The 14303-nt window shown below is 37.7% G+C and overlaps 1 protein-coding gene across 1 annotated transcript; it reads right to left on the reverse strand.

Moving 5' to 3' along the window:
• Nucleotides 1-4574: 4574 nt before the first annotated feature.
• Nucleotides 4575-7153, reverse strand: LOC133299186 (cysteine-rich receptor-like protein kinase 10). The gene is made up of 7 exons (XM_061498629.1): nt 6357-7153; nt 6163-6269; nt 5878-5999; nt 5576-5786; nt 5184-5415; nt 4951-5101; nt 4575-4880 (listed from the first exon to the last, which is right to left on the reverse strand). Exons 1-7 carry the CDS (start codon nt 7151-7153, stop codon nt 4575-4577), a joined length of 1926 nt encoding a protein of 641 aa, XP_061354613.1.
• Nucleotides 7154-14303: the final 7150 nt, after the last annotated feature.

A 14303-nucleotide genomic window follows, 5' to 3' on the forward strand; every position in this document is an offset into this window, starting at 1 on the left:
GTGAGACGGTCAAGTGGAAGGATTTATTCGAGTACCAACATGCTAGCCTGATCCAACTTCACCAAATGAGAGTTGTTGAGATTACCAACTTGCAAAGTTTTTAAAATTTGTTTTTGACAATATTCACTAATTTCGGAAGTGACAACCTGACCTCTTCTCACTTTCTTATACAATTTTTGTCTCCTTTATCAATGAAAATGGTGTCAAACAGATAAAAACAAAATTTATGGGATTTGCATTCTCTCATGTGAAAAATTGATCTTATTATTTGATCATAATCATTCATTTAAAAGTCATATATTTTTCTCTTTCTTATCTCATTATCAATGAATGAATGTGATTAAATAACATAACTATATGACCACTTGAGAATCCTAATCCAAATTTATGGGAACAATGACAAGATTGTCACATTTTTGGCAAGTTTTTTTATCAATATGCCATGCGAACAATATTTTTTACCAGACTACCACGCGTTGAAGTTCGCTACGACTAGTAGCGAACTTGGTAGCCAATGATTTCGTTACAGGTGGCACACTTTTGCATGAAAAGCTGATCGCCACGTGTCCAAGTTCGCTATGACTGGTAGCGAACTTGGTAGCCAATGATTTCGTGACACGTGGCACCCTTTCGCAGGAAAAGCTGACTGTATAATATCCCAAACTTAAGCATTCTATTGATTAATTTTAATTAAATAATTAAGCATGTTTTAGTGAGTAAAATTAAGTATAAGACTTAATTAAATGAATCTGAGTCACTTGGAGTTAAAAAGTGTACTCAGTGAAAAGTAAGGGGTATAAATGGGTAATGGCGAAAGTACCCAAAATATAAAAACAAAAATAGTAATATTCCTAGAATAATATTCCAGACTTTTGGGTAAAGTTTGGTAATTATTGGAGTTGAATAGATAGACGAACCAATACCCGCTTAAAGCCACTTAACCTATGTTAAGTGACTAAAAGCCAAAAGAACCCATTTCCCCCCCCATTGCCCGTCGCCAGCAAACAGGAGAAGGAGAAGAAAGGGAGAGAGAAGAAGAGAGAGAGGAGGGAGGAAACCTTGATGGTTTTGGGTGATTCAAAAGCCTAAATCGCTTAGAATCTCGCCCTCTTTCATAATCCTAGCTTTGTTTTGAGTGGGGAGCATTGTGGAGAGAGATATTGCCTCTCAAAAATTCGTCCATTTGAGAGATTTTGGGGTTTTGGGAGTTTCTACCTCCATGGAAGCTTGAGGAACACTCATTCCTCTATTGTGTGATCATTGGTGGTAAGTTTCCACTCTCTTTCACATGATTCTTGGAGATTTGCATGAGTTTAGGGTTAATGAATAGTGTTTTAGGGTTTTTATGAAATGTTGAGTAGATTGGCTATGTTCAAGGAAGAATGAGGCTTAGAGTATGTTGTGAAAAATGCTAGGAATGACATTTAATCGGTAGAAATGAGTTTATAGTGTTATTTTAGTATGCTTTGATGTTTGGAGAAATCTAGGCATGGAACTATGGATTTCCTTGCATTGTTAGCATTGTTTGATTGTATTCCTTGTGTTGATAGGATTGAGGCAAGAGAACCAACCCTTGGGGTTGTGTGCAATTGAGGAAAGCTCAAGAGCAAGGTAAACCTTTGGACCTTGGGGTTGATCCCATTGAGTGTTCCACCATACTCCGTTGAGGAGAAATGGTTTATGAGATGTGATATGTAATTATGATAGTAATTGTATGCTCATGCATTGATTCATGCATTGATACATGTTATGATTGATTGATGATTATTGGTTGATGTTTGATTGTTTAAGAGTAATTGAGGAATGGTTATAAAAGTAGCAATAACGAATGAGGTAATGGTTGAGGATTGTGATTGAGGTTATGAGTGATAGTATTATGATGAGGATGATTGGTAGGAACTTCCCTTGGAAACAACCCTATGTGGATCTCCATGTGGTTAGAGCCTAAGAGGAACAACCCTATGTGGATCCCTCTTGGAGGTTCCTAGATTGAGGAAAGGACTTCCCTTGGAAACAGCCCTAGGTGGATCTCCATGTGGTAAGAGCCTAAGAGAAACAGCCCTTTGAGGATCTCTCTTGGAATAGATTGAGGAAAGGACTTCCCTTGGAAACAGCCCTATGTGGATCTCCATGTGGTAAGAGCCTAAGAGAAACAGCCCTTAGTGGATCTCTCTTGGAAGTCCATGTGATGCTTGTGGATAAGAATGTGTTAAGCTATTATGATTATGTGTACATCGAAGTGGACCTTAGGGTGGAGTGATCTCCAAGGACCTCTGGTTTACTGTGATATATTCGTATATCTCACCCCGTGTTGTGGGGCATCATTTCAGGTACTGATAGAGGTGAGGTTGATCGAGGCAAGAAGCATGAGTAGACTGTACCTGATAGCTGGACATGTTGAGTTGCATGCCATTTAGCATTGCTATATGTATATTTTGATGTCATATGATGTATTTTGGAGGACTTAGTGCATGATCATTGTAGTAGTAATGGGTATCTGATACATGGTTACTTGCTTTGATCATGTTCATTTTGTAGCTAAGTCCTTTGGCATGTAAATGAGATTTGTAATTAAGACATGATGTAATATTTAAGTAATGAAGATATTTGTGTATGATGATTACTGTAAGTTAAATGCATGAATGTATTTTTATGTATTGGATATGTTGAACTGGAAAGTCAATTAGGTACCTTGTGCTAAGTTGGGAAACGTTGAGAAAACAAAGGTTATGCTGCCCAATTTCCGTTAAATCAATGATGAGAGGATGAGAGTTAAGCAATGATATAGGGATATCACAAGCTTGTTAAATAGGTTGTAAAATGTGTAGGATTGATTCCCCAAGAAAGATGCATGAAAAATATGAGTATAGGAAATTGCCCAGAAGAGGGGGCTTAAGCCTGCAAATGGAGGCTTAAGCCTGCTCAGGGGGCTTAAGCGCCCATGAGGGGGTTTAAGCGCCCTGATGCACCTGTGAAGACCAAAGCTTTCTGCCGCCTGGGGCTTTAGCGCCCGAAATGGGGGCTTAAGCGCCCAGGTAGCGCGCTTAAGCGTCCTGGAGCGAGCTTAAGCGCCCTTGGTGGCTAAAAAATGTAAATTCCCTCTGTCTGTGGGCGCTTAAGCACCCTGGAGCGCGCTTAAGCGCCCTACCCGCGTAGTTTTCAGCATACACCTGAGTTAGTAAAATTGTCATAACTTGAGCTACAGAGCTCCAAATGAGGAGCGGTTTGAAACCACGCGTAGCTAACGAAGAGATCTACAATATAGTAGAAGTTGGGAAATAAATAAGAATTAAATTAATGGTTTAAAAATGGAATAAGAACATGATGTTGAGCTTGGTTTATCTGATTCCGCAAAGTAATATGGTTATGATCACGCAATTGGGCATTATAAATTCGGCATGTTTTAAAATGAAAGATTTAACCGGATTTTAATTGAACCCATGTGATTGTAACTGCGCTTAATATCATAATGCGATGTTAACAAACCGGTTCTAGAACGGGGTGTTACAGACTGGATGAAGTTTGCTACCAGAGGTAGCGAACTTGATGCGCTATGTGGTACAATCTCGTTGCCCGATCAGAATTAATGTACCAATCACAATCAAAAAAAGAAAAAGAAGAAAAATGGTATTTAATTAATGTACCAATCAAAATTAATGTACAAATCACCATTAATGTACCAATCACCAATTACTTCAGACGACCATAACTTTTGATTCGGATATTTAAATCAGATATTTTTTTATTTTATTTCACATGATTTTTTTAGATTTACGCAATGATACCTTATTTGGCATATTTTATCTCCAACAAACATTGTTCGAATTTGTACCAATCACCAATCACAAATATTGTACCAATCAAAATTAATTGTGATTGGTACATTAATTTTCGTCAAAATTAATTGTGATTGATGATTGATACATTAATTGTGATTGGTGATTGGTACATTAATTGTGGTTAGTACATTAATTAAATAGCCCTTTTTCTTTGTTTTCTTTTTTTGATTGTGATTGGTACATTAATTTTGATTGGACGACGAGATTGTGCCACGTAGCGCACCAAGTTCGCTATCGTCCAGTCAATTTTTTCTGCGAAAATGTGTTACGTGTCACGAAATCATTGGCTACCAAGTTCGCTTCCAGTCATAGCGAATTTGGACACGTGGCAGTAAGTTTTTTCCGCAAAAGTGTACCACGTGTCAAGAAATTATTGACTTCCAAGTTCGCTATCAGTCGTAGCAAATTTCAACACGTGACAGTCTTGTTAAATTTTACTGATCGCGTGGCAGTTTATTATGTAAAGGCCAAAAACGTGACAGATTGGTTACTATTCCAAATTTATGATATGTTGTTTCGGAAACTAGACAAAGAATGTGATAAAAGTAGTTGGAATTTGGAACCCTTGTGGTAAGCGTGAAATAAGAACCCTTGTGGTAGCCATGTACATTATTGTCATTGAATTATATCAATATAGGTAGTCGTTTAATTAACTACATGTAGTCATGTACCATATTTTACAAGTAAATCCTATAAGTAACGATCACTAAATTAAGAGGGAGGTTTTAATTTCATTCACTGGGGCAATATATCCGAAACAGTTAAGAAATTGACCGAGCATTCTTGGTAATCTTGGTCATTAAGATCATTAACCATGAATCTCCCTACAGAGAAAGGTGGTCGTTCTGGTTGGCCAAGCGCTGCTGATTCATTCTTCAACATCAAAACTACCGAAGACATGGTTGGCCTATCATATGCATCTTCTTGAACACATAGCAGTCCAATATTCATGTATCTCAAAAACTGATCTTCAGGGCATGAGTCAAATAACAAAGGATCCTTTAACTCCAGCCCCTTTCCCTCATTCCATAGATGCCATGCCTGCACATTGATTCATCATGTTAAGCAAACAATATTCACACATTTAGCAGATTTTGAGGTAGACACTTACATATGATAGAAGGCTAGGAGTGTTTTTAGAGTGATAGAAACCCGCATTACGTTTACCCGTAATGATCTCAAGCAATAGTACTCCAAAGCAAAACACATCAGATTTTATGGAATATAATCCCTCCATTGCATATTCTGGAGCCATATATCCACTACAAATTGGAACTAAATTAAGTTAAGCAAGTAAATATATATGTTAAGGGGAAATATTCAAGCAAGGAACTGAGTGCTTACTATGTGCCAACTATTGTAGAAGTGTTAGCTTCACCTTCACTTCCAGCAAATATCCTTGCCATTCCAAAGTCTGATATCTTTGGATTCATGTCATAGTCCAACAACACGTTACTTGCTTTTAGATCTCTATGAATTATTTTAAGTCTAGAATCTTCATGAAGATAAAGAATCCCCCTTGCTATTCCACTTATTATATCGAGGCGTTTGGTCCAATCGAGCCGTGCACGTTGCTCTGGATCTATCCATATTCCACGTGCACAAAAATGCAAATATGATGTTCCCCATCAATTGTAAAATGAATGTTATTATCAATCTATTTTTTAATTGTTGAGTTTTATTCCAATCAAATTGGTTGTTCCATCCTTAAAAAGGGGAGGAAAGAATACACGTACCAAAAAGGACAACATCAAGGCTACCATTAGGCAAAAATTCATAAACAAGAAGCTTCTCTTCTCCATCTACACAAAATCCCAGAAGCTTTACAAGATTTTTGTGTTGAAGTTTCATTATCAGCATAACCTCGTTTATAAATTCATCTGAGCCCTGCTCAGAGCAAGTTGAGAGCCTCTTGATTGCTACTTCCTGACCATCACTAAGTATCCCCTGCAAAAGTAAAAAAAAAATATGCCTGAAGTTTTCTATGAGAAAACATTCATGTAAGAAACGATGAACTTTTAACTTGAATTTTATTTACCTTGTAAACAGGACCAAAGCCACCTTGTCCAAGCTTATTTAAATCAGAAAATTTTTGAGTAGCCACACAAAGGGATCCAAGATCAATATAAGGGAGGTCCTCACATATTTTGCCATTTCTTCCTCGAATATTCTGGTGATGAAGTGATGATTCACCCAGCTGACCAAAGTTCTGAAGGTTCATTAGATGATTGTCTATCTCATTCTTACCTAAAGACAACAACCAAATGAGTTAGGAGAAGAAAAGAATTTAGAAACCCGAACAGACCTTCCAATAAAATCTTACTTTGCTTATTCCTTTTATTCCTGAAAAAGCATAGGCAGCAAATGGAAAGTATTGTGACCAAGCCCACCACAACTATAATGCCTGTAATCATCCATATCTTGCTTGAACTATCTGCATAAAGGATCAATCGAATGCAGCTTTGAATGATTGTGGCCTATAATATGTTTTAGACCATTGTTAAAACTTGAAGTGACTTGAAATGCTTACTTCTTTGGTAACTGCCGGATGAAGAACCTGTGGTTTCTGATGCTCCAAGATAAAACGGATAAAACTCATATCTCAAATAACAGCTACGACTCAGAACTCTTGCACCGATGGAGCCATAGCAACAACCTGGTATATCTTTTATGGCACTTTGCAGGCAACTATTGCAATCATTGGCTGATAAATCTCTGCTGCACTGCACTAAGGCATATATGATTTTATCTTCAAAAGGGACTTCTCCAGTAGCATACACATTTGCCGAAACATTAAAAGATGCCATATCAGTGATATTACTCAATATCTTATTCACAGCATACTGGAATTTCTCTGGTTCTGAAATATTCTGTTGATTATCTTTGCCAATGTTACCTGTGACATTCAACCTACCCATGAAATTCTTATTGGAATAACGTAATTGGCATACCTCCTCCCATACAACTGCTTCTTCTGCTTGAGGGCAGAGTTTGACAATGTCCTCTATTGCCGTGGCTATGCAATTCTTGCAAGTTTCATTTGAAACATAGTCGAGGCACATGTAGAGGCCATATACTTTATCGGAGGCAACCCCAAAAGAAGTATTATAGGATTTGGAGATTGAAGCATTGGAGGGTAAAGAGAAGAGGAGATTGTTTAGATTGTTCTGAAAGGAACTTCCATTTTCGTAGTTGCTGCTTGTGGAACAAATTTCATATGGAGGGTCGGCAAAGGCAACCTCTGAAAGAAAAGCAAGAGAACAAAGAAGAAGGAAGAATTGAATGGATTTGGAAACCATTAGAGAATGAATCATTTTTTTTTTTTCCTTCTGATTCTGAATAAGTTGGCAGTCCTATTTCAATATTTCTTCTTTCAGCATTCTTCTGCTTAGTAAAAGATGTCACAATTACCGAGAAGCTGCTAAGCTGGTGATTAATTCAAACTGATCAAAGACTAAAAAACTATGACAATGGCATGGTTGGACTTCAACCAACTAGCTTAGTTAACAGGAAAATGTTTCTGCTTGTTAGGTTTGAATACTGTACTAAGCAAGCGAAGAAATTAAGCTACTTTGAAATGCTAAGTAAATTGTATACAAAATTTAGAGTTTAAAAATGAAAACTGAAATAAATTATTTGGTTGACCCGGAAAACAAGCTCCAATCAGTGTGTTAGAAACGGACTGTTAAAATAAAATAAATGAATAAAATCCAAGTATAATATATAAGCACAAGACATGTCACTGATTATGAGTGGAAGAGAAAAAAAAAACTTCCAATTGATTTCAGAACCAATTTCACCAGAACATACTGGCATTGACATAACTAGTAGTATCATAAAAAATCACAAGCAAATAGAGTGTAAATAGGTTGTTGTAACTCCCTCATCTCAGCCGGTTAATTAACATTCATATGTTAGTAAGTGCAACATGCTCAACTTAATTAAAGTGTAAGCTAATTGAATAAATTTTTCTTTTTCCTTATGTATTGCAAACTTTTTTATTTCCATGGCCAAAATAAAATGAGTAACATTTTGTCTATATTTTGGACCATTGGGAATAATTTCCACTATGATAATTTCAACTTGATTGACAGTTTAATATAAATCAGGCATAGCACAACATAGATAGAACATATAGCCCAACCATCAATGGCCTAGGCTATCTCATAATCTTACTGTCTCAAAATAAAGCCCATGATGTTACTTATATAATTCCATCAAATAAACAAAAGATATGCAATTAAATAAGTAACATAGACCTGAGCATGCATCACTAACAACATATACAGACTATCGACATGGCGTAGACACTTCCTATGCTCTCTAAAAGAATAACATGGTATATATACATATCCAAAATATGATCATGTCAAGTATATATCAAAATAACAAGTTAATCCTAACAAGACGCATCTACTTTTTAGTAGCTCGGAACGGAAGAACTCCATAGTTAACCGTCATTGACTTGTAGTAATTTATGGGCGATATTAGTCGGCTTTAATTAAATAAATCAGTTTTATCTAAATATTTTGAGCTTGGCCTAATCCGTTGACTTGATATAAGTCAAATTATAAACCTAATCTGAAAAGGTCAAAAGGTCTAGCTTGGGTTTAATAGCTTATTTAAGTCTATCAAGCCTTCAATACCTATCAAAAATTATAAATAATAAATGAAACAATATTATTTTAGTAACTAATTTATTTAAATATTTAATTAACTTTCATTTAGTTAAAATAAATAACATAATATAAGACAATATGTAGTACATAAAGCTTTACAATAGTAGACTTATGGCCTATTTTTTAATGAATTTTTCAAGACTTGAATTTATTCTATTTTACTGAATATATTAGATCAGATTTGACCTGATGCAAGCCGAGCCATAGATCCCAAATAAGTGACCTAACTTATTCTACAAACACACAAGTTTTATTTATGGAAAATGAATAAATTTGAAAAAAAGGAGAAACAAAACACTTTATATACTTCTTTACATAGCTTCCTTCATTCCTTGTATAGTTTTGCTTTATAGTTTATATATCGGAAATTATTTTCTTATGCTACATGAGAGTGTTCTCTCCTACTCTCCTCACATCGAAAACTGAACCCCAATGTAACGCCTGGCAACTTGCAAGGATCAACGACTGTCCCCACACACTAACACGCACGCTTAACTATGGAGTTCTTCCGTTCCGGGCTATCGAAAAGTAGATGCATCTTGTTAGTATAGGTAGTACCAATTAATTCTTATAAGTCATTCCCAACTGTACCGTCCCATACCAGCACAGTCTCTGGAATCCCTCTCTTTCGAGTGTTGATTCGATTCATTCATGTACCCCCGTCGCTGGAAGCCTGCTAGGAGCCGCTCCTTGTCCATGCCCTTTTGCACCGGCATCACTCCCTTCCCGCCCGGGATGTTACATGCCCACCAGCTTACGCCTTGTTCGTCCTCGAACCACATCGTACTGGAAGAGAGGCATGCTCTGATACCACTTGTAACGCCTGGCAACTTGCAAGGATCAACAACTGTCCCCACACACTAACACGAGACTTTTCAGCGTGCTTTGTCTTCACTCGCAGACTTCCCGGGAAAACTTCCCAGGAGGTCACCCATCCCATAATTGCTCCAAGTCAACCACGCTTAACTATGGAGTTCTTCCGTTCCGGGCTACCGAAAAGTAGATGCATCTTGTTAGTATAGGTAGTAGCAATTAATTCTTATAAGTCATTCCCAACTGTATCGTCCCATACCAGCATAGTCTCTGGAATCCCTCTCTTTCGGGTGTTGATTCGATTCATTCATGTACCCCCGTCGCTAGAAGCCTGCCAGGAGCCGCTCCTTGTCCATGTCCTTTCGCACCGGCGATCACTCCCCGCCCTCGTCAGCGCCCGGGATGTTACACCCAACTTTTTTATTTATTTTTTCTTCAAAAAAGCCTGATGGCCTGCTTTATTTTGTCTCAGCATAAGATAAGATTTATCACTTGTTGCATAAGAAAACTAATGCCCTTTATATATTGGCATAATATTTCTCCTGTCGTAAGAGATAGAATTATTGTTGGTGTTTCAAGGCTGCTGTTGATGTCCTATTTTTTAGGAGTTAATTAGTTGTTTTTTAAATTGATTAGTCTTTTGTTTAGGAGTTTGTTTACTGCATTTTACTGTTATTGCTTTGTTAGTTTGTTGCTGATTTTGTGGACCAACAAAATCAGCTGGTTAGTAGCAACCGCATGAGCTCAGTTTTGTATTTAAAAACAAGTTCATTAGCCAGAATAAAATAAGCTGTTGCACAATATTGTTTCTGATGTTTGTTTTTCTCATAAAAGATCAACATCGGTATCAGAGCCTTCTTGATCTTAAGGGGTTGTGAGTGACTTGAGAAATTAATGGAGGGAGGATCAAGTGGTTTTTCAGGAATGGCTCCACCAATATTCGATGGAGAAAATTTTCAAGCATGGGCAGTGAGAATGCAAGCCTATCTAGAGGGTTGCGATTTTTGGGAAGCTGTAGAACAAGATTATGAAGTTGCTCCCCTTCCTGATAATCCAACCATCAATCAGATCAAGTTTCATAAGGAGAGGATAACAAGAAAAGCAAAGGCAAAGTCTTGTTTATATGCTGCTGTCTCACCTGCCATTTTCAGCAGAATTATGGCTTGTGAATCAGCTCAAGCTATTTGGGACTTCCTCAAAGATGAGTATAAAGGAGATGAGAGGATTAGAAGCATGAAGGGGCTGAATCTAATCACACAATTTGAGAGATTGCAGATGAAGGAGTCTGAAACAATTAAGGAGTATTCTGATAAGTTGGTAAATATTGCAAATCAAGCAAGAGCTCTAGGCACTGACCTCTCTGATAATAGGCTAGTGCAAAAGGTTCTTGTCTCCTTGCCCAAAAGGTTTGAAGCAACTATTGCATCTTTGGAGAATACCAAGGATTTGTCTCAAATCAAGTTGGCAGAATTGCTAAGTGCTCTGCAAGCACAAGAGCAGAGAAGGTTAATGAGGCTTGAAGGAAGTACAGAAGGAGCTTTGCAGGCTAAAGAACATCATAATGTAAGATGGAAGAAAGGAGATGACAGTAGTGGTTCAGAAGCTGCTGCAGGAGAGAACAATGCAATCAACTCTAAGAATAATTGGGGCGGGCATTCCTCATGTAAGCATTGTGGAAAGCAGAATCACCCACACTTCAGATGTTGGAAGAGGCCAGATGTGAAGTGCAGAAAGTGTCATAGGCTTGGACACATTGAAAGGTTCTGCAAAGAAAAAGGAAATCAGCAGCAAGGTGAGGCACATGTTGCAGACCAGCATGAGGCAGATCAATTATTTGTTGCCTCTTGTTTCTCCTCTAGTGCTCCATGTGATAGTTGGCTTGTTGATAGTGGTTGCACAAATCACATGACAAGTGATGAAAAGCTATTTAGAGACCTTGACAAGTCATTGCAGTCAAGAGTGAGAATTGGAAATGGAGAGTATCTAGAAGTGAAAGGTAAAGGGACTGTAGCAATAGAGAGCTATGCTGGAACTAAGCTGGTTTCTGGTGTGATGTACGTGCCTGATATTGATCAGAATTTGCTGAGTGTGGGGCAGTTGGTAGAAAAGGGATTTAAAGTGATATTTGAAGAAGGGAAGTGTTTGATCTTTGACTCAAATGGTCAGGAGCTGTTCAGAATAAAGATGCAACAGAAGAGTTTTTCTCTAAATCCCCTTGAGAATGAGCAAGCGGCATTCAAGTGTCAGGCTAGTGATTCAGAAATATGGCACAAAAGGTTGGGGCATTTTCATTACAAAGGCTTACTATTCATGCAGAAGAATGAAATGGCAACTGGGTTACCAATCCTTGAGGAGCAGATCACAAGGTGCAAAGCTTGTTTTTTGGGCAAACAGACAAGACTTCCTTTCAAAGAATCCACCTGGAGAGCTACAAAGAAGCTACAACTAATTCATACAGATCTTTGTGGTCCTCACGTGACTCCTTCACTAAATGGCAGCATGTATTTTCTTATCTTCATTGATGATTATACTAGAATGTGCTGGATTTATTTTATGAAGCAAAAGTCAGAAGTTGCTGAGATATTTCTGAAGTTTAAGAGATGGGTTGAGACTCAAAGTGGCTGCAAAATTCAAGTCATCAGATCTGATAATGGAACAGAATACACTTCACAAAGGTTTAACACTTTCTGTGAGGAAGCTGGAATTGAGCATCAACTTACTGTTCCTTATTCTCCACAGCAAAATGGAGTTAGTGAAAGAAAGAATAGAACCATTATGGAAATGACTAGGTGTCTGCTGCATGAGAAGAATCTACCAAAAGAATTTTGGGCAGAAGCAGCAAACACAGCTATTTTTTTGTTAAATAGACTGTCTACAAGGGTACTGAAAAAGAAGACACCTTTCGAAGCTTGGTTTGGTTTCAAGCCATTTCTAAAAAATTTGAAAGTGTTTGGTTGTCTGTGTTTTTCTCACATTCCACAGGTCAAGAGAGACAAGCTGGGAGAAAAAGTTGAACCTGGAATTTTCATTGGCTATAGTCTGGTGTCAAAAGCCTACAAGATCTATCAACCACAGACAAAGAAGGTGATCAATAGCAGGGATGTTCAGTTCCTAGAAGATGAGCAGTGGGACTGGACAGATGAGCCACAAGCAAAGCATAAGGAGGTCTCACTGGATTATGATGAGCTAGTAGATGATGATCCAATTAGAGGTACCAGATCTCTGACTGATATATATCAGAGGTGTAGTGTGGCTGTTTTGGAACCTTCAAGTTATGAGGAAGCTAAAAGTGATCAGAGGTGGATGAATGCTATGAAGGAAGAGTTGGCTATGATAGAAAAAAATCAGACATGGGAGCTAATAGAAAGACCTGAGGACAGGAAAGTGATTGGAGTAAAATGGGTTTTCAGGACCAAACTCAATCCTGATGGCTCAGTGAATAAGCATAAAGCCAGGTTAGTGGTGAAGGGATATGCACAGGTTTGGGGAGTTGATTTCTCAGAAACCTTTGCTCTGGTTGCAAGACTAGATACAATTAGAATGATTCTTGCCTTGGCAGCTCAACAAGGATGGAAAGTGTATCAGTTAGATGTGAAATCTGCTTTTTTGAATGGAGAGTTGCTAGAGGAGATTTATGTTGAGCAGCCAGAAGGCTTTGTCACACCAGATCAGGAGGAGAAGGTTTATTTGCTGAGAAAAGCTCTCTATGGTTTGAAGCAAGCTCCTAGAGCATGGTACAACAAGATGGATGAGCACTTGCTGGGTTTGGGTTTCATAAAAAGTCTTAGTGAATCCACTTTATATGTCAAGAAGTTAGCATCTGACTTAGTGGTGGTGTCTCTTTACGTGGATGATATGCTGGTAACAGGGAGTAATAATTCTCATATTACTACATTCAAAAGGGAAATGATGAAAACGTTTGAAATGACTAATCTTGGTGAGATGTCATATTTTTTGGGGATGGAGGTTAGACAAACTGAAAATGAAATTTTTATCTATCAAAAGAAGTACTTGAAGGAGATTCTGAAAATATTCAACATGGAGGAGTGCAAGAGTGTAAGTACTCCAATGGGTCAAAAGGAAAAGTTTCAAAAGAAAGATGAATCGGAATCTGCAGATGAAAGAGTTTATAGGAGTTTAATTGGCTGCCTTATGTATCTCACTGCAACTAGGCCAGACATTATGTTTACCGTAAGTGTCTTGTCTAGGTTTCTTAATTGTCCAAGTGAACTGCATATGGTAGCTGCAAAAAGGGTGTTAAGGTACTTGAAAGGTACTCTTTCATATGGAATCAAATTCTGCAGAATTCAGAAGTTTAAGTTGCAATGGTATTCTGACAGTGACTGGGCTGGATCAGTGGATGATATGAAAAGTACTTCGGGTTATTGTTTTACATTTGGGTCAGCTTGTTTTTCTTGGTGTTCAAAGAAGCAGGAAATAGTGGCCCAATTAACTGCAGAAGCTGAGTTCATTGCAGCTACTGCAGCTGTAAACCAAGCATTATGGTTGAAGAAGCTGATGGATGACCTGCATTTGGAGCAAAAAGAAGGCATAGAAGTATTTGTGGATAATCAAGCTGCTCTAGCTATTTCACAGAATCCAGTATTTCATGGAAGAACAAAGCATTTTAAGATCAAGTATTATTTTTTGAGAGAAGTGCAGAAGGCTGGAGAAGTGAAGCTGATGTACTGCAGTTCAGAAAATCAAATTGCAGATATATTCACCAAGTCATTTCATGTTAGTCGATTTGAATTTCTCAGGGAGAAGCTAGGAGTGTGCAACACTTGATCCAGGAGGAGAATGTTGGTGTTTCAAGGCTGCTGTTGATGTCCTATTTTTTAGGAGTTAATTAGTTGTTTTTTAAATTGATTAGTCTTTTGTTTAGGAGTTTGTTTACTTCATTTTACTGTTATTGCTTTGTTAGTTTGTTGCTGATTTTGTGGACCAACAAAATCAGCTGGTTAGTAGCAAC

Source organism: Gastrolobium bilobum, unplaced genomic scaffold, assembly GCF_033153095.1.
Source record: "Gastrolobium bilobum isolate Gb01-03AN ecotype WA unplaced genomic scaffold, APGP_CSIRO_Gbil_v1 utg500, whole genome shotgun sequence".
NCBI classification, from domain to species: domain Eukaryota; kingdom Viridiplantae; phylum Streptophyta; class Magnoliopsida; order Fabales; family Fabaceae; genus Gastrolobium; species Gastrolobium bilobum.